General features: G+C 33.6%; 1 protein-coding gene across 1 annotated transcript in view; it reads left to right on the top strand.

Moving 5' to 3' along the window:
* GSTCD (glutathione S-transferase C-terminal domain containing) overlaps positions 1–25,961 on the top strand; it is a 183,661-nt gene that overhangs the window by 9,083 nt on the left and 148,617 nt on the right. The window contains exons 3-5 of the mRNA XM_079154691.1: positions 626–1,093; positions 8,137–8,388; positions 11,285–11,378. Coding sequence (XP_079010817.1) covers positions 626–1,093; positions 8,137–8,388; positions 11,285–11,378 — 814 coding nt within the window. The remainder of the gene's footprint in view (positions 1–625; positions 1,094–8,136; positions 8,389–11,284; positions 11,379–25,961) is intronic.

The raw sequence follows: 25,961 nt of genomic DNA, 5'->3' as shown, positions 1-25,961 counted from the left end.
CAGAGTAATAATAACATATTCACTTGAACATTTATTTTAACTTCCAGCTGGGAATAAAATTGTATTTATAAACCCAGAGAACTGATGAAATAAAGTAGTCCTTCATGTGTGTCAATATTACACTGAAGTACTGAAAAATAAGAATTTGGATTTAAAACATTACTTTTAAGAATAACTTGTTTTTATCCTTTATTTTAGTTACATTGAGGATTATGTATTTTTATTTTATTTTTCTATTTTGCTATATCAGACAAAGCCTACCACTGAGCCACATCCCCAGAGCCTACATAGAGAATTTTCAAAGGAAATATTTACATATAAACAGGAGCTCAAGTAGTAGTGCTTTAGAAGTCATGTTTTTGGTTTTTTTGTGGGAACATGTAATTTTGAAACTTTGGGAAGTGATGTTTATTAAGTAAGAGGACACAACTATGCAAAACCTTCATTGTTTAATGTTTTCACTTCTGAATCCCTGTTCTAATGTCTCCATAGAGCATAAAACATAGCCCAGGGATGGTTTGGACCAAGGATTAAAATTATCTAAACCAGTGTTACTTCTTAATAAGAGTTATTTTTGTTCAGGTTATGTTGATAATGAAGAATTCTTCCATTTCTTGTTTTGTAGGTTAGTCAGTGGACCAGGTTATGTGAACTCACCATCCCATTGGCTATTGAAAATTTTCTTAGAGAGTCTTCTGACCAGCTCCCAACTATACCTACAGAAGTACTACAGCTGGAGAAAAAGCTTAGTGAACCTGTTAGAGTGCACAATGATGACAAACTCCGTAGGCAGAAGCTGAAGCAACAGAGGGCTGCTGGAGTTAAGCCTACACTTGCTAAGGGAAAAGCAAAGAGCAAGGTCCATGCGCTGGAAACATCTGAAGAGTTGGATTCTTCATCCAAGAGTTTGGAACTGCAAATGGCATTCTCAAAGCTCAGAGTGCAGGAGGAACCACCTACAACCAACAGGGAGCCTTCTCATATCAGGAAAGCAAAACCCTCTGACCTTCCACCTCTGGAGCATGTATTTGCAGAAGGGCTTTACTTCACTTTGGCAGATATCGTGCTCATGCCCTGTATCCATCATTTTTTGGTAAGGTTTTATCTATAGTGTATATATGACTGTGAGTTTCAATCTATGAAACTGCTTAGTTTCAATTCCAATTCTACTTCAATCATTATGTTCCATATGTCTCCACATTTTTATCTGCAAAGTGGAGATAATAGTGCCTCTTTGCTATAATTTGGATCTTGACTGTCCCCAAAAGGCCCATGTATTGAAGGTTTCCTCAAATTTCCCCAATGGTGGAAACTTTAGGATGTGGGGCTTAGTGGAAAGAAGTTAGGTCACTTGGGGCATGCCCTCTAAAGGGTTGGAACCCTGGCTCCTTTCTGTCTCTTCTTTTTTCCTGATTGCCACAAGGTTAACAGGCCTCCTCTACTATGTGTTCCTGCCATAATAAACTATGCCACCACAGGCCCACAATAACAAGGCAAAGTGACCATGATCGGAAACCTCTGAAACTGAGCCAAAATAAAACTTTTCCCTTATTAAGTTGATTATCCTAGGTAGGTGTTGTAGTTGTGACTCACATACTCTCTAATATGAGCAATATAAATAAAAATGAATTATGACTTTTAAATTACTGAAATCGTAGCAATTGTTACAATGAATTTCAAATTGTTATAATCACATTCTAATATTAGAGGGTCTTTTATTAAAAAAAACTAAAAACAAAAATCTTATCAGCTATATTTCATAATTGTGTAATCACCTAAAATATTAATCTCATTGCTCATTGTTCCTGGTATTAGCAAATCACAAAGATTTTATCCTTGCCTGTGTGTTTCTCAGTTCTAGATTAAATGCTATTTTATGTTGTGGGAGAATATGGATGGAACATTTTCTTTCCTAGCAGGGTCCTTAAAAGTTTTCAGTTTTAACCCAATAGTTCTATTTGTAAGTAAAAAGTAGAGAACTGGGATTATATTTCCACTTAGATAGGTTTGTTATTGTTTTTTCCCTGTTTACCTTGTTTTTCCTAAACATTTGTGAGCTATGTATGTCATGATTTCAAGAGTAGGCATGAGGGAGGAAATGGTATAAAATAAATACAACATATTTTATGTATAAATGATCAGAAAGGAATGCAAAGGAGATATTTTGTATGGATGTGACATCTTTGTTTCTCTTTTTCTGCAAACACATTTTTCAGCTCCTTATTACAATTTTCTACAAAGCTACTTAGAGTTTCATTTTGTGCTCTTGTTAGCAGTAAGTTTTTTAACCATGTTTGAAGAATAATTTTCTTTATTTTCTTGTCTATAAGCACTCTGTGATATTTGTAATGGTTTTGATTTTCGAAACCAGATAACTGTGGGTTTTTTTTTTGAGGGGGGAGGAATAAATTTTAATTTCACACTATTTTTATTAGTGTCACCTCTTTAAAGATATCTTCTTGAGTCTACTGAATGTGTTTCTGTACCTCTTAACTCTGTATATTAGAAGAGTGGCTTGGTATATGGATTAAATTAGGCAATCAGTCAGGCAGAGTAAAACTGCAATTATGTGTATGGGAGTGGGATACTGGGGGGTCAAATCAGGATCTCCTGCATGGTAGGCAAGCACTCTGCCACTGACCTGTATCCCCAGCCCTTCCATTCTTTTAAATTGAATTATTATTATCCAACCACAATTTACTTTTAAAAAGTGGAAAAGACACATACATCTGACAAATAATGTCACTAACGAGTAAAAGAAAGGTAAGGAAAAGGAAACATTTCTGATTTAATTGATTTATCATATATTAAACTCAATTTCCTTAGCACCTAATCTATTTCCAGGTAATTGAGAATTTTGGAATTATAAACTTTTTGGCTCCCAGAGTGCCATATAGGCATTATTTTTCAAACTTTTTACTTTAACTCATAGTAAATAATATGTTTATGAAGTGATTAAGTACACAAGTAAATATACATCCTTAATATATGCTTATGCTTATAAAATACTTACAGAATAACTTCATTTTTTCTAGGTGCTGGGGATCAAAACCTGGGCCTCCCACATGCTAGCTAGCAAGCACTCTACCACTAGTCAGGCCTCTAACCCCTGTAAGAGGTTTTCAAAAACATTAAATAGAAAATATCAGAGTATACATCTTGTAGTAAGTTATTTCATAAGTTGGGATAGGAGTGCAGCTCAGTGGTAGAACACTTGTCTAGGATATCCAAAGGTCTGGGTTTGAGCCCCAGCATCACAAATAAGTACCTAAATAAGTATACTTATTCATTTGTTGTTGATTTGACAAACTCCCAATGGATCATAAATCGTAAAAAGCAATTTGAAAAACACTAACTTAAGGAATTAACTTAAGGAAAATAAATGAATCCTTGATCATTTGTTCTTCACTCAACAGTTACTATTATTTGCAAGGCAGTGTTTCTAAGTGCTTACAGTACTCAGTGAGCGTTAGTGATAGCCTCTCTCCTTATAATCAACTGCTGCTTATTTAAGTCCAGTTAAAATATAGAAAAATACATGTAATGTGAATTTTTTACTAATCTTCTTTTTGGCTCTTGCTCTCAAACCAATTCCTAGATATATATGTGGAGATTTTCTGTGACTTGACCTTTTTACTCATCTATTTGTTCATAATCATAAGTCATAATCTGTTTGTGACAGCTTAACAGTTTCTATGGAAACAAATTCAGTGGTCTCAAGGAGGGAATACTCTGATTTTGACAGAAACCGATTTGGTGGTAGTGCTAGGGAGAAAGCATATGACACAACAAAGAAAACAAAATGATATTAATGGACCAGTAGTAAGAGATTTGCATTTTCTAATTTGAATAAATTAAAACCTTGTTTACATAGTGCTTTATAAAAATATCATTTGAATAGTGCTATAGTTGTGCTGCTTTACCCACTAAAGATATGCTCCAAAACCACCAGTGAGTGCCTAAAACCATGGATAGTACCATATCCTATATATACTGTTTTTTCCTATATATAAATATGCAAATTTAAAGCCTTTTCATCTTTAAGCACTTTATCATGTATCATGTCCATAACTTTTGCAATTTGATGTGCAACACGAAAACTAGCACACATTTCTTTTTTCTTCTTCACAATTTCATGATTGGATTTGTTCCTACCTTTGGTCTTATCAACCCAACCCCAGCATACTGTTTCTTTTCCTTTTCAGATCTAAAACTTTTACCCTTTCACTGAAAGGAAGCACTTTATGACTTCTTTTGGCATATCCAAATTGCCAGGAACACAACATTTGTACTTTGGGGATAATGTTAAATAAAGTAAGAATCACTTTTGAGCACTAGCACTACAATACTGTAATAGTCAATATGGTAACCAAGATGGTTACCAAGTGACCAGTGAGCTGGTATCACAGAAAATTTAGATATACTGAACAAAGGAATGATTTACTTTCAAGGCAGGTGTGAATAGGATGGCATGAGATTATATCATGCTATTCAGAATGGCATGCCATTATGAATTTGTTTATTTCTGGAATTTTCCATATAGTATTTTTGAACTGGAGTTGACTGGATAGCTGAAACTTGGAAAACAAAAGTCATAGATAAGGGAGGGACCACTACACTTACCTTTTCCAGTTCTAAAGATTTATAATTTTATTTTTATTATTTTACTTTAACATCCTTCTTATCTCACTATCTTATTTTTAAATCTTAAAATGATTTTGCAATTTGTACATATTTATGAGATACTTTATGGTAATTCAATATATGTATACAATGTGTCATAAGCATATCAAGGTTATAAGCATTCCCATGTCTTCGACCATTAATCATTTTTATGTGTTATTATTTTTTAGTGATTTTTGAAATATATAATATGTTGTTTTATCTATTTACCGTACTGTGCTAAAAAAGAACCAAAAGTGATTACTCTGTTCTTTTGTTCCCCTTATTGAACTTCTTTTTGTCATTCCTCCCTCCTGCCTCTGTTCCGATCCATTCCTCCACAAGGTTGTCTTGTTGGTGTACACAAATGAGTAAGAACATGTGTCGTCTTGTTTCATTTAGTATAATGACCTTCCATCCATGTTGCAAATGACAGGATTTCATTCTTTTTATGGCTGAATATTATTCCATTGTGGAACTAGATCAAATTTTCTTTATCCATTGAAGGGCATCTGGATTGATTCCATATTTTGACTATTGTAAGTAGTGCTACAATAAAAATGGGAAAGGAAGTATCTTTTTGGTATAATAATTACATCTCCTTTGGATATATACCAATAGTGGAATTGCTAGATCATAGTATAGATCTAATGTTAGTTTTCTGAGTTATCTCCATACTGGTTTTCATAATAGGTATACTAATTTATATTCCTACCTACAGTGTGTAAGAGTTTCCCTTTTTCTTCATTCTCACTAATATTTGTTATTTTTTGTCATTTTGATGATAAATATTATAATTAGATTGAGAAGATACCTCATTGTGGTTTTCTTTTTCGATTGTCACAATGATTAGTGAAAGTAAGCATTTTTTCATTTGTATATCTTCTTGAGAATTGTGTTTACTTCTTTAGCCCATTTATTAATTGGATTGTTTATTTCTTTGGTGTTCACTTTTTGAGTACCTTATATATTCTGGATGTCAATCCACTGTCAGATTTTTCTATTTAAATATTTTCTCCAATTCTTTAGGTTGTCTCTTAATTCTGTTGATTGTTTCTGTTGCCATGCAGAAACTTTTTTACTTTTATGTAATTCCTCCTATTTGTCTATTTTTGCTTTTGGAGTTATTAGAGAGGGTTAAAAATAGAATGCCAATAAATTTGATAGACAATTGAATACAAGATGAAAACTTTTTCAAAATGACTTCCAATTGTAGCACTTACAGATGTTTCCCAATGTTAACATTATTATTTACATTGATTCTTTTTAGAATTGTCTGTTATACTCTTTTTCCTTTATCTATAGAATGTTGGTTTTTACCATTGTGTGGATGTACCCAGGTTTACCCTTCCAAATTTTGGCAGTTATGAATAAAGCTGTTATAAGCTGCCAACATGAGTTTTCAACTCTGGCGCATGATTGCTGGATTGAATAGTAACAGTATGTTTCATTTTGTAAGAAACTGCCTAAATGTCTTTTTAAGTTGTGGTACTATTTTGCATTCTCTCTACCAAAATAGAAGGAGACTGTCTGATATTCCATATCCTCACCATCATTGGTGTAGTCAGTGTTCTACATTTTTATTTTTCTAATACTAGATGTTGGTAATGTCTTTAACAACTACAACTTCCTTAAAGCCCCAGTTTGTGTGTGTGTGGTTTTTTTTTTTTTTTTTTTCGGTGCTGGGGATTGAACCCAGAGCCTTGTGCTTGCGAGGCAGGCACTCTACCAACTGAGCTATATCCCCAGCCCTAAAGCCCCAGTTTTACTCCTACCTTTCAAGTCCAAGTTTTACAAATCTTTCTGCTCTCTGCTCATGAACACCACAATTAATTTGGGTAAAAGCTGCCAATAATACCCATATGTACACCTGAATACTATGTTACCTAGAAATTTCTTCTGCCAGATTATGAAGTTCATCACTTTTAAAATCAGCCTCACACTTAGTCTCAGTACATGAACAAAATGTAGACAACTTCTTAGCTAGAACCTAGCATGAATGGCCTCTTGTCCAATTACCAACAGAATCCCTCCTTTTCCTCTGAAACCTCATAAGCCCTGTCTTCACTGTCCACAGTCCTATCAATATTCTGGTCTTCTGAACTCCTGCCGGAGTAGCCCACTAAACTCTCCTTACAACAATCTAAAGCTTTTCCAACTTGCATGTCTAAACTTTTCAAAATTCCTCCCACTAATTGCAAAAAGCTCTAAAACTTTTGAACATAGTCACATTTGTCAAAGCAATTACACATTTCAGTACCAATTTCTGTTTTAGTCAGCTTTTTCACTGCTGCAATCAAAAGACCTGACAACAATTTTAGGATGAAAAGTTTATTGTGGGGCTCACAGTTTTAGAGATCTCAGTTCATAAATAGTAGGCTCCATTCCTTGGGGTTTGAGGTAAGGCAGACATCATTGTGGAAGAGTGTGGCAAAGGAAAGCAGGTCTGAACCTGGTCACCAAGAAGCAGAGAGAGAGAGAGCTCTGATCAACAAACACAAAATATAAATCCCAAAGGCATGCCCCCAGGGACCCAGCTCCTCCTGCCACACCCTACCTGCCTACAGTTACCACTCAGTTAATATACCTGTCAGGGGACTGATTCACTGATTGGGTTAAAGCTCTCATAACCTAATCATTTCATCTCTAAACCTTCTTGCATTGTCTCACATTGAGCTTTTGGGGGATACCTAATATCTAAGCCATAACAAATGTTTAGTAATATCTCCTTGTTTTAATTTGCCATTCTGTAATGACATGCAAATTAGCATTGTTTCATATGCTTTGTTGCCATATGTGATATATTTTGGTAAGCTGTTCAGAATTTTTGCTCATTTTAAATTGGATTTTTCATTTCCTTATTGAGTTATTCCAGTTCTTATATTACAAAATGAATGATAAAAACATACATCTCCAAAGAAGATATACAAATGGTGAATAAACCTTTCAAAAAATACTCAGTATCTTTAATCATAGGGAATGCAAGTGAAAGTCACAGTGAGATACAACTATATACCCACAAGAATGCCTAAAATAGTAATGACTGACAATTCCAATGATTGGTAAGATGTGAAGAAATTGGTATCTCAGTACATTGCTAGTGGTAATATAAAATGATATGGCTACCATGGAGAATAATTCAACAATTTCTTTAAAAGTTAAATATACAATTACTATATAACTTAGCAACTTGACTCTGAATTATCTACTCCTAAGAAATGAAAAACTTTCAACACAAACACTTATATACACTTATATATAGTAGCATTGTTCATAATAGCCAGGAACTAGAAACATGCAAGTATACATCAGTTGGTGAATAGATAAGCGAAAAAAAAAATTCATTTACTAAACTGATTGCTTGAACTGTACCCTTAAAATGTGTGAATTTTATTTATGGTCTGTAAAGTTACCTCAATACAGCTGCTATAAACAAAAATACACAACAGTGTTTCTTATTCTTTTCCTACATAGGCAATTATCTGCAAGAAATTTTCTGAGAAGCTGATAGAATTTCCACTACTAGCTGCTTGGTACCAGAGGATTCAGGAAGTGCCAAGAGTAAAAACAGCAGCTTCTAAGTGTGGGATCCAGTTTCTACATTTTCCAAAGTTGTTGACTACTTCAAGCGAACAACATCTGAATTTAAGTGAGGTCCCAGGTGTGGAGGAGCAAAATGATCCTTTATTTATAGGAGGACCAAGACCAACTATGACCAAATTAATGGTACTTAAATTGTTTAATTAAAATTTTCTTTGCAAAATTCCATGTGATAATATTGCTAAGCATTATACCCTGACTGGTAATCATTTGTTGATATAATTTTTCTTACAAATTTTATTTGTAGATATCTTATGTTACTTTTTATAATTAATATTTCTGCTAGTCTTTTGCCTTTAATAGTAAATTGGAAATTTACTAAATTTAAAGATTTTTAATATGTCTTTAGATCCAAGTCAATCATATTTATATACATTTAAAATATCTTTCTTAAAACTTTTTTTTAATATTCAGGACATGAACCAATGTAGTATCCTATCTGGTCAAGTGTATTATTTTAACATGTTTTTCTGTTGCAAGGTTTTGGTCTCAGTCTTTTTAAATTTGAGATGATTTAAAATTAAAGAAATATAAAGATAAATTTCTCTTTATTATGTATTATGTTTTTATCTAAATTCATAATTTTGGAATTGTTTGAATTTTCTTTTTATTTTTTCTTTGGTTTTATTAATGCATTTATTATAAAAGGGACACATGATTTATTTTTCTCTCTTTAGAGCATAATTTGTTTCTATTAGTACTAATTGTAAAGTTTTCACTAATAGGGTCTTTTTTCCCTATCTTTTGAAATGCTCTGAAAAGTGTCTTGTATTTAATAGACTATTTGAAGATTTCAAAAAATATAGTACTGATAATTTGAGTTATTCTGAGTTGCATTGGAAAAATTGTGATTGTATTTTCCTGTTTTTCTCTTCAGCAAGTATTTTGAGTACTCTAGGGAAAAGAAAGTTTACTAAACTTTTAGGGCTGGGGAGATAGTTCAGTCGGTAGAGTGCTTGCCTTATAAGCACAAGGCCCTGGCTTCCATCCCCAGCACCCCCACAAAAAAAAAAAGAAAACTTTTAGTAGTGACACCAGATCTGTTTATCTTCAGCTAAGCTCTGTAGCCTACTGATAAAACAGTGAATTGTGATTAATATAGCTGGTTTTATTTATTTATTTGGTTTTATTTATTTTATTTATTTTTGTGGTACTGGGGATTGAATTCAGGAATGCTCTACTAATGAACTATATCCAGCCCCTTTTATTTTTAATTTTGAGACATGGTCTCTCTAAATTGCACGGGCTTGCCTGGAATTTGTAATCCTCCTGCCTCAGCCTCCTAAATAGCTGGGATTGCAGGTGTGTACCACCTGGCTATATACCATGCCTGGCTAGGTATATAGTTGATCCAGAATTTGATGTGTCTTGATCAGATGGGTTACATTGCTGAGGGATCTTTGGTTCATCTCTTGAGTGGGTGCGAGGCTTTGCGAAGGATGATGAAAAGGTTCTAAAACTAGATAATGTTGATGGTGGTCAAACTATGAATCTTCTAAAAAGTATTGTATGGCTTTTGTTGTTGTTGTTGTTGTTGTTATTGTTTGGGTACCAGCAATTGAACTCAGGGGCACTTGACCACTGAGCCACTTCCCCAGCCCTATTTTGTATTTTATTTAGAGACAGGGTCTCACTGAGTTGCTTAGTGCCTCGATGTTGCTAAGGCTGGCTTTGAACTTGTGATCTTCCTGCCTCAGCCTCCTGAGCTGCTGGGATTACAGGCATGCACCACTGCTCCCTGCAAATTGTATGTTTTGAAACAGTAAATTTTATGGAAGTTAAGTAGTTTCTTAACATTCTTGTATTTTTAACAAGACCCTAAGGTAGAAATGAGGAATAGCAAGTTCAGTGTGACTAACTATAATAAAGGAGATAGAAGAAGATTGTCAGAGAGATGTGTTTTTATTTCTGGCAGCAAATGAGGGCTCTAGACTTCTAGATCTACAGTGATATCTCTAGCTTTAACAAAAGGATCTTTTTACTATTTCCTTTGGATTTCAATTAGCCAATTTCATAATAGATATTAATCTCATTAGTTAATTGATACGAAGGGGTTAATGTTGAATTCTCAGAACCTAACTTTATTTTCCTTCCTTCCTTTTTATTTTAATTTTAATTTTGAGACAGGATCTCATTATGCTGCCCAGATTGGCCTAAATTGATGGGCTCAGTCTACCTTTCTGTCTCAGCATTTCTTGTGCTGCGACTATACACATGCACTACTATGTTTGCCTTAAAATATTCTTTTAATAGTTTATTTCTAGAAGTAAAAATACCTTGAACCATGGTGGGATGTAAACCTAGAATACGGAAGGATCTGTAATTGCACATGTATTCCATGTGCCATTATCTCTAGATAAAATAATAAATGCACAGCTTCCAGAAATTTTTGCAGAAAAATTTCAATATTTTGAAAAGTAGTTCTCCTTAAAAATGTTGGGATCCATTTAGTTAAACCAGAGGAATCTTTTTCTAGAGGCATTATTGTCCCTTATAAAAGACTGATATGGGTGTTGTTTTAGAGTATACATTAAAGTGGTGGTTTTTTTGGCATTTTAAAATGGAGCTTATGTGTTGGGCAGTTTTCATGTATACAAAAATAAATATCCTGATGGATAGTTTTTTTATAATTTCTGTGTGGGTTGTTTTTGATAAAATTGTATCCTCAAATAACTTTTCTTTATGATATTCAATGGATTTCTAGGTGGCTTATTAATTATGTGTGTTTTTCAGGTATTAAAATATTTTTATCTGTTTATACATATGTATTTATACTGATTACACATTATCTAAAATATCATTACTTTTTTATTATCTCAACATTAAAATGCTTAGAAAGTAACTGTGATATCAAAAACCCCAACCTGTATTTTTTTACATAACTAAATATTTGGTAAAAGATCTGATGGTTATTACTAGTAGTATTCCTCCTTGTCAGTATAGAAAATAGAAATTTGGTCTTAAAAACATAACAGAGTTTTATTGATTCATTAATTTGGAAAGAACATATTTCCTTTTCTAGGAAAAAGGCATTGAAGTGATGTTTTCTCCCCACCCTTGCCCTACTTGGACCCTTGACTGGAATGGTCTTCCTGCAGCAGTGAGTCCAAAGGAAGGTGAGGTTTTTTGTTTTTTCTCTTTTAAGTGTTTCTCATAATCTGGATACTCTCTTCATATTCATCTTCTAATTCTCTACTTACTTTGTGTATCTAATATGCTGATCTTAACCCAAGGGCACTTTACTACTGAACTACATTCCAAGCCCTTTTTAAATTTTGAGGGTCTCACTAAGTTTCTGCCTAGGCTGACCTGCAATTTGCAATCCTCCTGTCTCAGCCTCCTGAGTAACTATAATTATAGTGTGTGCCATGGTGTCCAACTGGTTTTTGATAACCTTTTTCTTGTTCATTTTTCAATTTTCCACTTCTTATGATTTTTATATTCTGTATTTATTCTTTCTAATAATTGATCTTTATAGTGATTTGTTGTTGTTGTTGGCTTTATTCCTAGTGTCTTATTTCCCTGTGAGTTTTATAATTTTAGATTGTGAATTCAGTTTTAGGTTTTCTCAATCTGTGAGATTATGTAGGATTTAAGTTAAGGGTAAATTCCCACAAAAAGTGTTTATATTTATTTGCTTATGTCAGGCTTCTCAAAGTATTAGAACTTAAGGTCATTTAGTATTAGTTTTTCAACTTCATATTCTTTAAACTTTTCTATCTGGAGCTGAGATTTAAATAGATAAATTTTCTCTTATCATCTTCCTTTGTTGTTGAACAGCACTTTTAAAGCATATTCTCAGAGGGATAGAATAGCTTTTCAAGGTTTTTCTCTTTATGTTGTGATATTAGTTCTAACACTTTACCAAGTAAAGTATGAAGGACTAGCCTATTTGTTGTCCCGGCTGTTAAAAATCTACATTCCTAATTATTAGAAAATATCCTCAGGGCAGCTGTGGTATCAGTTCAAGATTATCATACCAGTTTTTAGCCTCTCTCTGAATTTTAACCCTCACCATTTTTAAAGACCATATGGTTTTCCTTTAATCTCAGAAACCCAGTTAAACATGTAAAAGATAACTCGTTGAATTTCAAATAGTATTTAAAGTGCTTTTTGGGTGGAAAATTGAAACTAGCCCAAAGACTTATTTCTTTGGTTATTTACCTGTTAGTTTTATATTTAACTACATATAATTTTAGATTTTAAAATGCTCTTTCAAAGCAGTTTGCCTTCCCTGTTTACATTCTTCTTTTCTGTGATACTACCTAATATTGTCCATATCTCATAAATCAATCCTATTTTTTAATCAAATAAATAATTAAAATTCTTCAAGAATGGAAGCAGATTATATTGGGGAATTAAGTTCTTTGCTTCAAGGATATTTTATAAAAATGAAAAAGTTTTTATTTGTCTTTAGTAATTATATACAAACATCACTAATGAATTTGTTAGTATTTTAATTATAAACAATTTTAACATTCAAAAGTTTAGATATTTTAATGAAACTTATAGTTGGATTCTGGTTGTATACTCTTTGGTTATGATACAGATTTTGAGCATGTTATACTTACAGTTTACTAAATAAAAAGATTCAGGCTTTCAGACTAGGAGGTATAACTAAATGATAGAGCATGTGGTTACCGTGCATGAGGACTTGGGTTCAATCCCCAACATCAAAAAAACTAAATAAAATAAAAATCAGACTTTCATCAATATTTATATTTATTGAGAAATGAAATGTATTCTAAATGCTACATGTTTTACTTTATCCCTAATTAACCATAGAACCAAAGTATTTTTTTAAAAAAAAACATTTTTAATTGTATATGGATATAATATCTTTATTTATTTTTATGTGGTGCAAAGGGTCAAAGCCAGTGCCTCACACATGCAAGGCAAGTGCTCTACTACTGAGCTACAACCCCAGCCCCAGTATTTTCTTTTATTAATATGAGCAATCATATGTCAACTATCATTTGAAGGATATCTAACATTAAGCATTCATGCCCAGTCATTTTTCTTGTTCATATGTAAGAGTGCATGGAATATATTATTCATTGTATCCCTTTAATTGGATCATCTTATTTTCATAAATATTATGACAAAGAATAAACTATAACAGCAGAGCTACATGGTTATTCACATTACATTTACTATTTCCTAAAAGGTTTGTAGACTTGGTTAAACTAAGACAGAGTTGTAGGATTTTAGATTTGCTGTATTCTGATCTGGCAATTTCTAACATTGCATGGTAATAGGATCTTGGTGGAATAAAATTATTATATTGGGGCATGGAGGGTTAACATAATGTTATGAGAACACATTATTTATGTTCTTATACTCTTTTAGTACTGATTTTGTGGTAATAAAATTTTGTTGATACTTGGTTCATGTAGATGTCTCAAAGATATTCCCTTTACTAAATCTATTGAAGTACATGAAAATTTTTGTGCATATTATAAGAATGTTCCCTTTACTGACAAAGGCTGTATTAATCCTCAAGATGGAATCTAATTTTGAATCTGTTCAATCTGCCCCCTCATCTCCCTCACCCATTTCTCTCCTCACATCTTACATATCATACCCTTTACTTTTCAGTTTCTTTTATATAATTTATTTGTAATACCTCCATGTCCTCACTTGTATTTTCTAGTAGCCTTGACTATTGTCCTTCTCACTTTTCTTGCTGGTTGAATGTATAAGCATCTTTAAATGGTCAATTCAAATGCTGCTTCCTTCATTAAGCCTTCTACCATGGAATCAACTTACCTTAATTTGAAAACTGTACAACTACCTAGCTAGATAATCAATAGCCAGATACTAAAATTCTCTATACCTCAGTTACCTCATCTCTACAATGGGACAATAATAGTAATACATCTTATTTATATAGTCCATGAAATAATACATAAAGCATTAAGTACAATGCCTAATACATTATAAATGTTAAAATAGCTAATATAGAGTCAGAATTAATAACTCCCTCTCAACATTTCTTTAGTGTTTTCTTGTACTTCATTTTTGGTACTTACATTATGCTTGTTTTACATTATACTTACTTAATGTGCATATTTTCCTTCTTCAATAGAAGAATAGGTACTCATTAATTTTTTATTAAATAGAATGAACTGAAACTACAGATGCCTTTTTTCAGTCTATCAAATTTCTTCTTAAACTAAGCAACTCTTTGAATTTTTTTTGTCTCATGTAGATTCAAATGGCTAAAACAATGGAATTTATTTAATTTGAAGAAAGCAGAACTTTAGAATTTCATATGCATTACTTTTATATGGTCTGTTCGAGAGTAAGCTGTAGACATCATTTCCCTTCATTCCTAAATACTTAACTCTTCCTAAGAACATTTTCTTATGTAGTCATAGTACAATTATAAAAATGTAATAATTGTATATTCAAGTATGATAGTCAATGTATATTATTGTCTAATCTATAGTCCTGTAGATTGTGGCATATTTAATTTTACATCTCTTTAGTCTACATTAATATGAGGTTTCTAGCCTTTCTTTGTCTTTCACATGTGGACTTATTTTTAATAGTTCAGGCCATTTGTTTGTAGACTGTCTCTCGATTTGGACTTATATGATATTTCCCCATTATTAGATTCAAGTTATGCTTCTTAAGCAGGAATACTACAGAAGTAATGTTGTGTCCTCCTGTTGCATCCTATCAGGAAGTACATTGTGTCCATTTGTACCTACTTATGTTAGTTTCTTTATAATTTTTCAATTTGTTCTAATTAGTAACACATGACAGTAGAATGCATTTATGCATTTTAATAAATCATACATAAATGGAGTATAGTTTCTCATTTTTCTGATTGTACATGTTGTAGGATCACATCCATCATGCAGTCATATTTGTACATAAGAAAATAATGACTTCATTCTACCATCCTTCCTACCCCCATACCCCCTCCCCTCCCTCACTCCCCTCTACCTAAAGTATCTCTATTCTTCCCTAGCACCCTCCCCACCTTATTGTGAGTTAGCATCTGCATATCAGAGAAAACACTGGGCCTTTGGTTTTTTGGGATTGGCTTATTTCACTTAGCATGATATTCTCCCACTCGATCCATTTACCTGAAAATGCCATAATTTCATTCTTATTTAAAGCTGAGTAATATGCCATAGTATATATTCATATATATATATATATCAATTTCTTTATACTAATATTAAAGTTGGTTAAGATGGTGTCTGCAAGGTACTTCTCCTATAATTTCACTTTTGTTTTATTAAATTAATAAGTAATTTGAGGGTAGATACTCTGAGACTATGTATTTATCTTATTTCTTTTCATACTTTCATTCTCTAGTTTATATTCTTTTGGTGCTTCTTGCCTATGATAGTTGCAGAATGGTGATTTTTAAAAACCGTGTCATCCTTCTGTATTTATTAGTTGCCACTGTATAGTAAAAAAAATTCTCCCTCCTTATTTATTTCTGTATTTGTTGTCAGTATCAACTCATGAGTTTTTATTTTATTGAATGAGTTATAATCAAACCCTATCATTATTGACTTCAATACTCAAGTTGTCCTAGGTTGTGAGTCTTCTGAGTTGTCTCCTACTCTTTTAGAAATGCCCCATTCAGTCTATGGCTACTTCCTTAATTTATGACAAAACAAAATATTGCAAGCTCATCTTATTTCCCTGCCCCAGTCCTAGAATCAGCTATTTCTCCACGGAACCCTGCTTCCTGTCAATAGAGAATGGCATTTAAAAACAGATTTGAAACCAGGCATGTCGGTAATGCTAACTACTTCAGACAGAAGAATCACAAGTTGAAGGCCAACTTGGACAACTTAGTAAGACCTGGTCTTAAAATAAAAAGGGGTGGGTATGTAGCACCTGGTAGAGTACCCCTAGGTTCAATTTCCAGCACCACCAAGGTCATCTCATCATAAATGTATAGGTGGATGTAGAATCAATTACTAAATAGGTCTATTTTATAATATATAGATATAATTATATAATCATATATCATTATCTACTGATATATCCATGTCTATTTTCTTTTTTGGCAGGGAGGCAGATACCAGGGATTGAACTCAGGGGCACTAGATCACTGAACCACCACCCCAGCCCTATTTTGTATTTTATTTAGAGATAGGATCTCACTGAGTTGCTTAGCGCCTTGCTGTTGCTGAGGCTGACCTTGAACTTGCGATCCTCCTGCCTCAGCCTCTGGAGCCACGGGAATTATAGGCATATGCCACCATACCCAACCTATGTTTGTTTTCTGTACTGACAGTTCCAATTTCAATCCAACAGCACAAGACTCTTCCCAGTTTTTTCAAATTTAATATCTGTACTTGCCTTTTCAAATGGCAAAAATCATAGCTTCCAACATCATTATTGTGTTTGCTCATTTGTTCAGTTCCATGATATATGTATAGTAGTCTCAGAATTGCTATAAGCTCATCTATGTGAAAAATATAACTTCTAAATCATAAAGATAAAGGCTGTTTATTTTACAGTTATATTCATCTTGAAACTAGGACTATATAATCAATGTTCTTATGCAGATAATTGTGATCAAATGGTTCTACACCAGATGGATTCTACAAAGTGTAAAGAACGAAGAATTTAAATTAGCATTAATCATGCCCCTGATTGAAAGAGAGTTGGTTATAATCTCAAATATTCAACTAACAATTTCCTACTGCAATGAGAACATTCAGGCCATTACATATTCTCCATTACTCCTTGGCATCAAAACCTGTATGATTTCCTCCTTTGTGTGATGAACTAGGATAAATACTGTTTGAATCTGAACCACTTTTCTCAAGTTCTTTAGTAACTCCCCGTTTCTTGCTTTATGAACGTCCCCCTCAAGTGTGAAAGAGGAATAGATATAGTATTTTGTCTTAAAACCTAGAAGTGCACTTACTTCATGCATTATTTGCCTGTGTGGCCCTCTCTGTTCTTCAGTAGTGCTTAGGTAGGTAGTAACTGTATTAATTTTTTTTGCTTGGCTCAGAATAACTATATTAATAATGTAAGAAGACAAGAGACCCAGAAGTGTGACCTTACAGAAGATAAGAAGATAGTTGCTTGGGTTTTATTCAAGTTATAATCTTCCTTTCTTCCCTCCTTCCTTCCCTCCCTCCCTCCCTCCCTCCCTCCCTCCCTCCCTTCCTTCCTTCCTTCCTTCCTTCCTTCCTTCCTTCCTTCCTTCCTTCCTTCCTATTAAACCCAGAGACACTTTACAACTGAGCTACCGCCTCAGTTTTTTTATTTTGAGATAAGGTCTTGTTAAGTTGCTGAGTTGATTAGTCTAGACTGGAACTTGCGATCCTCCTGGCTCAGTCTCCCAAGTTGCTGGGATTGTGGGTGTATTCCATCATGCTGACCAGTTATAACTTGTTTTATCCTTCTTTGAGTGTTTCAGCAATATGGCCCAATTAGGTATATCTGAGGTCTTGGTTTTGCTTTTAAGCTACATGAGAGTATCCCAGGGAGAGTTATATGGGAATAATGCATAAAACATTAAATATTACCACCCATTCATCCTCACCCTTTGCCACCTAGTCTTGAGTATGGACTTCTCAGTTGAGATAAATGAATATATATATATATCTCACAACATTTTACCCAAAAGAGTAAAGGTTTCTCTTCTTTAGAGTGCATTAAACCAAGCAAATGCCCTTGCTTTGAGTAGTCATATGCAAATTCTTAGAAGGATCATAACTGATGTATTTTAACTCTTTATATAGATCATTAATTTATTGTTTCAAGTGAATATGTTTTTTTTTCAATCCTAGCAGTGTATTATCCTCTTTTAGAAGCAAAACATTTCTTTTTATCCACTTTTACATACAGTAACTATAGATGATTAATGTTTTAAATTGGAAAGCATATTCTGATTCAAATCATTTATGTAAATATTCACTTTTCTCCACTTCTTTTTTGTAAAACAATATTTGAGGTTGAAAAGAATGAATTGATTTTTTTCAGACTAGCCAGGATGTACTTTTCATTAGTCCCTAATTATGTTTTGCACAGAGACTCCAAGAAATAGTTCACAAATGATTATTTTTAGCATTAAGCAATGTTTGATGGCATTAAGCATTGTATTAGATGAACCATCTGTAATTGCCAATTCAATAACTGTTGAATATCATCAGTAATCTTGTATGGTTTAACCTAGTACCTCCTGGGAAAATTTTAAAAAGGCAGAATATCCACATTGTCCAAGATTTTTAAAATTTACTTTCTTGAAAATGAATGTTTGAATAAATTGTTTTTCATCCATGTCCAGGGATGTCACTGTTATCTGACCTCTTGTGAGTGGCTCTCAAAGACAAGTATGAGCTCCACTTTCTGCTGTTATCTCTTCTTCTCTTTCCTTTTTACCTACAGCAGTTAACACACAGTTATAAGATACCTGCATGGCTTTGATATTTCCATTTCATTTGCAACTTCAGCACTCCTCAGTCACTTTTGACACTGTTAAAATTTTTATCTGCAGTTTTCATTATCTGCCCCAAATTTTATTTTTAGTATAATTATTAAGGTATTTATCATACAAATTAATGGGTTTCACTGCACTATTTACATACATATGTATATAGTATCTTTATCATGTCCACCTTCTCTTCTACTTCTCTACTCCCTTAGTTTCCTTTCCTTAAAGTCCATCTTTAACTTTCAAGTCCCTTTTGTTTTAAAAAATCTTTCTTTCTTTTTAGTTTCCACATATGAGGAAAAAAGAACACGTTTTGCTTGTGTGAATATGGCTTATTTGCTTAACATGATGATTTCCAGTTTGATCCATTTTTCTGCAGGTGACATTTTTATTTATGTCAGATGTATGTAAGATTTCATTCTTAGTTATGGCTAACTAATGCTCCATTATGTATATGTGCCATATTTTCTTTATCCATTCATCTACTGAGCATCTGGGCTGTTTCCATACATTAGCTATTGTGAATAGTACCACAGCAAACATGAATGTATGCAGGTATCTCTTGTACATATATATGCAAAAGAGATTTATATCCTTCAGATATATGCCCAAGAGTGAGATAGCTACATCATATTGTAGTTACATTTTTAGTTTCTTGAGGAACTTGTATGATGTTTTTCCATAATATCTGTACTAATTTGCATACCCACCAACAGTATAAGCATTTTTTTTTTCTCCACATTATCACCAGCATTTGTTTTAGTTTGTTTGTTTTCTGGATAATAGCCTTTCTGATGGGGATGAGAAAGATTATCAATGTAGTTTTTTAAAAATATTTTTTAGTTGTAGATGAACACAATATCTCCATTTATTTATTATTTTTATGTGCTGCTGAGGTTTGAATCCAGTGCCTCACTCGTGCAAGGCAAGCACTCTATCACTGAGCTATAGCCCCAGCCCATCAAAGTAGTTTTGATTTGCATTTCTCTGATAGCTAAAGGCATTAAGCATTTTTTTCATATATTTGTTGGCCATGTGTATTTCTTATTTTATGAAGTGTCCATTCAGATCATTTGCCCCTATTTTTAATTGTATTCCCTTTTCTTTTGTTAAGTTTTTTGAACTTCTTATATATTCTAGATGTTAATCTGATGTCAGGTGAATAGCTGGCAGATTTTCTCCCACTCTGTAGTCTATGTCTTCACTGATTGTTTCCTTTATTGAAAAGAAGCTTTTAATTTGATATAATCCCATGTGTCAACTCTTGCTTTTGTTTCTCAAGATTAGTCCTATTAAGGATGTTGTCAGCGCCAATATCTTGAAATGTTACCCCTGTTTTTTTCTAGGAGTTTCAATGTTTCAGATCTTATATATGTCTTTCATCCATTTTGAGTTGGTTTTTGTACAGAGTGAGATAGGGATCTGGTTTCAGTCTTCTGCATACGGATACCAGTTTTCCCAGTATTATTTGTTGAACAATTTGTCTTTTCTCCAATGTATTATTTTTGGCAGCTTTGTCAATAATCAGTTGATTGTAGATACATGGGTTTATTTCTGGATCTTCTATTCTGTTGCATTGGTTTACATGTCTGTTTTATACCAATACCATGATGATTTTATTATATGGATCCACACTATTTTTTTATATCAAGTATTCTGATGTCTCCAGCATCACTTTTTCTTTAGGATTACTTTGGCCATTCAGGTATTTTGTGCTTTTGTGTGAATTTAGGGCAGTTTTTCCTAGGTCTGTGAAGAATGATATTTTGATGTGGATTACATCACTTTGGGTACTGGCCATTTTAACAATATTGAATCTACCAATTCATTAACATGGATGTCTTTTCACCTTCTAGTGGCTTCTCAAATTTCTTTGTTCAGTGTTTTTAAATTTTCATTATAGAGGTTTTTCATCTTGTTGGTTAGGTTTATACCTAGATATTTTTTAAAGCTGTTGTGAATGGATTGCCTTTCTTGATTTATTTCTCAGTGAATTTATTATTGTTTGTTATTGTTTAGATATGAGGTGTCCCTCACAAGTTCATGTGTTAGACAATGCAGGAATTTTCAAAAGTGAAATGAGTGGATTATGAGAGCTGGAACCAAATCAGTGGATTAATTCATTTTATGGATTAATAATTTTTTTTTTATTTTATTGTAAACAAATGGGATACATGTTGCCTCTCTGTACATGGCGCAAAGGCATACCATTTGTGTAATCATAAATCCACATAGAGTAATGTTGTTTGATTCATTCTGTTATTTTTTCCCTTCCCCCCACCCCTCCCACCCCTCTTTACCCTCTATACAGTACTTTCTTCCTCCATACTTGCCCCCCTCCCTAACCCTAACTCTAACCTTAACATTAACCCTTCCCTCCCCCCCTTTATGTGTCATCCTCCACTTATTAGTGATATCATTCGTCCTTTGGCTTTTTGAGATTGGCTTATCTCACTTAGCATGATATTCTCCAATTTTATCCATTTGCCTGCAAATGCCATAATTTTGTCATTCTTTATGGCTGAGTAATATTCCATTGTGTATATATACCACAGTTTCTTTATCCATTCATCAATTGAAGGGCATCTAGGTTGGTTCCATAGTCTGGCTATTGTGAATTGAGCAGCTATGAACATTGATGTGGCTGTATCTCTGTAGTATGCTGATTTTAAGTCCTTTGGGTATAGGCCAAGGAGTGGGATAGCTGGGTCAAATGGAGGGTCCATCCCAAGTTTTCTAAGGAATCTCCACACTGCTTTCCAGAGTGGCTGCACTAATTTGCAGCCCCACCAGCAATGTATGAGTGTACCTTTCTCCCCACATCCTCGCCAACACCTGTTGCTTGTATTTTTGATAATCGCCATTCTAATTGGGGTGAGATGGAATCTTAGGGTGGTTTTGATTTGCATTTCTCTTATTACTAGAGATGTTGAACATTTTTTCATATGTTTATTGATTGCTTGTACATCTTCTGTGAAGTGTCTGTTCATTTCCTTAGCCCATTTGTCGATTGGATTATTTGTATTCTTGGTGTAGAGTTTTTTGAGTTCTTTATAGATTCTGGAGATTAGTGCTCTATCTGAAGTATGATTGGCAAAGATATTCTCCCACTCTGTAGGCTCTTTCTTCACATTACTGATAGTTTCCTTTGCTGAGAGAAAGCTTTTTAGTTTGAATCTATCCCAGTTATTGATTCTTGCTTTTATTTCTTGTGCTATGGGAGTCCTGTTGAGGAAGTCTGGTCCTAGGCCGACATGTTGAAGATCGGGACCTACTTTTTCTTCTATAATCTGCAGAGTCTTTGGTCTGATTCCAAGGTCCTTAATCCATTTTGAGTTGAGTTTTGTGCAGGGTGAGAGATATGGGTTTAGTTTCATTCTGTTGCATATGGATTTCCAATTCTCCCAGCACCATTTGTTGAAGAGGCTATCTTTTCTCCACTGCATATTTTTGGCACCTTTGTCTAGTATTAGAAAGTTGTATTTATTTGGGTTTGTGTCTGTGTCCTCTATTCTGTACCATTGATCTACCTGTCTATTTTGGTACCAGTACCATGCCGTCTTTGTTACTATTGCTTTGTAATAAAGTTGAAGTTCGGGTATTGCGATACCCCCTGCTTCATTTTTCCTGCGAAGGATTGCTTTAGCTATTCTGGGTTTCTTATTCTTCCAGATGAATTTCATGATTGCTTGCTCTATTTCTGTAAGGTACGTCATTGGGATTTTAATTGGGATTGCATTGAATCTATATAGCACTTTTGGTAGTATGGCCATTTTGACAATATTAATTCGGCCTATCCAAGAACATGGGAGATCTTTCCATCTTCTAAGGTTTTCTTCGATTTCTTTCTTTAGTGTTCTGTAGTTCTCATTGTAGAGGTCTTTCACCTCTTTTGTGAGATTGATTCCCAAGTATTTTATTTTTTTCGATGCTAATGTGAATGGGGTAGTTTTCATAATTTCTCTTTCTGAGGATTCCTCACTTATGTATAAAAATGCATTGGATTTATGAGCATTGATCTTGTAACCTGCCACTTTCCTGAATTCACTTATGAGTTCTAACAGTTTTCTGGTGGAATTTCCTGGTTCCTCTAAGTATATAATCATATCATCCGCAAATAGGGATAGTTTGAGTTCTTCTTTTCCTATTCGTATTCCTTTAATTTCCTTGGTCTGTCTAATTGCTCTGGCTAGAGTCTCAAGAACGATATTGAATAGGAGTGGTGAAAGAGGGCATCCCTGTCTTGTTCCAGTTTTTAGGGGGAATGCTTTCAGTTTTTCACCGTTTAGAATGATATTAGCCATGGGCTTAGCATAGATGGCCTTTACAATGTTAAGGAATGTTCCCACTATCCCTATTTTTTCTAGTGTTTTGAGCATGAAGGGGTGTTGTATTTTATCAAATGCTTTTTCTGCATCTATTGAAATAATCATGTGATTCTTGACTTTAAGTCTATTGATATGGTGAATTACATTTATTGATTTCTGGATGTTGAACCAACCTTGCATCCCTGGGATAAAACCCACTTGATCGTGGTGCACTATCTTTTTAATATATTTTTGTATGCGATTTGCTAAAATTTTATTGAGAATTTTTGCGTCAATGTTCATTAATGATATCGGTCTGAAATTTTCTTTCCTCGATTTATCTCTATCTGGCTTGGGTATCAGGGTAGTATTGGTTTCATAGAATGAGTTTGGGAGGGTACCCTCCTCTTCTATTTCATGGAATACTTTGAGAAGTATTGGAATGAGCTCTTCTTTAAAGATTTTGTAGAACTCGGCTGAGAACCCATCTGATCCTGGACTTTTCTTTGTTGGTAGGCTTTTGATGACCTCTTCTACTTAATTACTTGAAATTGTTCTATTTAAATTGTGTATGTCCTCCTCGTTCAATTTAGGCAATTCATATGTCTCTAGAAACCTGTTGATGTCTTCGAAATTTTCTATTTGGTTAGAATATAGATTTTCAAAATAGTTTCTAATTATGTTTTGTATTTCAATCGTGTCTGTTGTGATATTTCCTTGTTCATTCCGAATTTTGGTGATTTGGGTTTTCTCTCGTCTTCTCTTTGTTAGAGTGGCTAAGGGTTTATCAATTTTATTTATTTTTTCAAAGAACCAACTATTTATTTTGTCAATTTTTTGTATAGTTTCTTTTGTTTCAATTTCGTTGATTTCAGCTCTGAGTTTAACTATTTCCTGTCTTCTACTACTTTTGGTGTTGGTCTGTTCTTCTTTTTCTAGGGCTTTGAGCTGAAGTGTTAGGTTGTTTATTTGTTGATTTTTACTTCTTTTATTGAATGCGCTCCATGAAATAAATTTTCCTCTAAGTACTGCTTTCATAGTGTCCCAAAGATTTTGATATGATGTTTCTTTGTTCTCATTTACCTCTAAGAATTTTTTAATTTCCTTCCTAATATCATCTGTTATCCATTCATCATGTAATAGCATATTGTTTAATCTCCAGGTGTTGGAGTAGCTTCTGTTTTTTACTCTTTCATTTATTTCTAACTTCAATCCATTATGATCTGATAGAATACAAGGTAGTGTCTCTATCTTCTTGTATTTGCTTACATTAGCTTTGTGGCATAATATATGGTCTATTTTAGAGAAGGATCTATGTGCTGCTGAGAAGAAAGTGTATTCGCTCTTGGTTGGATGGTATATTCTATAAATGTCCGTTAAGTCTAAATTATTGATTGTGTTATTGAGATCTATGGTTTCTTTGTTCAATTTTTGTTTGGAAGATCTGTCCAGTGGTGAGAGAGGCGTGTTAAAATCACCTACTATTATTGTGTTATGGTCTATTTGGTTTCTGAAATTGAGAAGGATTTGTTTGACATACATGGATGAGCCACTGTTTGGGGCATAGATGTTTATGATTGTTATGTCTTGCTGATTTATGGTTCCCTTAAGCAGTATGTAATGTCCTTCTTTATCCCTTCTGACTAGTTTTGACTTGAAGTCCACATTATCTGAAATGAGGATGGATACCCCAGCTTTTTTGCTGAGTCCATGTGCATGATATGTTTTCCCCCATCCTTTCACCTTTAGTTCTGGGTATCTCTTTCTACGAGGTGAGTCTCTTGCAGGCAGCATATTGTTGGATCTTTCTTTTTGATCCAATCTGCCAGTCTATGTCTTTTGATTGATGAGTTCAGGCCATTAATATTCAGTGTTATTATTGAGATATGATTAGTATTCCCGGTCATTTGGTTCATTTTATTTATTTATTTATTTATTTATTTATTTATTTTGAGACGACTTGGTTCTTCCTTTATTTGATAATTCCTTTAGGATAGTTCCTCCCATTGCTGATTTGTTTCTTTGTTTTTCATCTCTTCCTCGTGGAATATTTTGCTGAGAATGTTCTGTAATGCTGGCTTTCTTTTTGTAAATTCTTTTAGCTTTTGTTTATCATGGAAGGATTTTATTTCATCATCAAATTTGAAGGTAAGTTTTGCTGGGTATAAGATTCTTGGTTGGCATCCATTTTCTTTCAGGGCTTGAAAAATGTTGTTCCAGGCCCTTCTAGCTTTTAGGGTCTGGATTGAAAAATCTGCTGATATCCGTATTGGTTTCCCCCTGAATGTAATTTGATTCCTCTCTCTTGCTGCCTTTAAAATTCTGTCTTTATTTTGTATGTTGGGCATTTTCATTATAATGTGCCTTGGTGTGGGTCTGTTGTAATTTTGTATATTTGGAGTCCTATAAGCCTCTTGTACTTGATCTTCCATTTCATTCTTCAGATTTGGGAAATTTTCTGATAGTATTTCATTGAATAGATTGTTCATTCCTTTGGTCTGTTTCTCTAAGCCTTCCTCAATTCCAATAATTCTTAAATTTGGCCTCTTCATGATATCCCATAATTCTTGGAGATTCTGTTCATGATTTCTTACCATCTTCTCTGTTTGTTCAACTTTGTTTTCAAGGTTAAATATTTTATCTTCAATGTCTGATGTTCTGTCTTCCAGGTGTTCTATTCTATTGGTTATGCTTTCTATGGAGTTCTTAATTTGGTTTATTGTTTCCTTCATTTCAAGGATTTCTGTTTGGTTTTTTTTCAATATCTCTAACTCTTTATTGAAGTGATCTTTTGCTTCCTGTATTTGCTCTTTTAATTGTCGATTGGTGCGATCATTCAGTGCCTGCATTGCTCTTGCATCTCGTCATTTGCTTTCCTGAGCATTTTAATTATGTACATTCTGAACTCCCTTTCTGTCATTTCTTCTGCCATGCTGTCGTTGGGTTTCATTGATGTAACATCTAGA

Source organism: Sciurus vulgaris (genome assembly GCF_902686455.1).
Source record: "Sciurus vulgaris genome assembly, chromosome: 9".
NCBI classification, from domain to species: Eukaryota; Metazoa; Chordata; class Mammalia; order Rodentia; family Sciuridae; genus Sciurus; species Sciurus vulgaris.
This window is presented reverse-complemented; position numbering and strand designations above follow the sequence as displayed.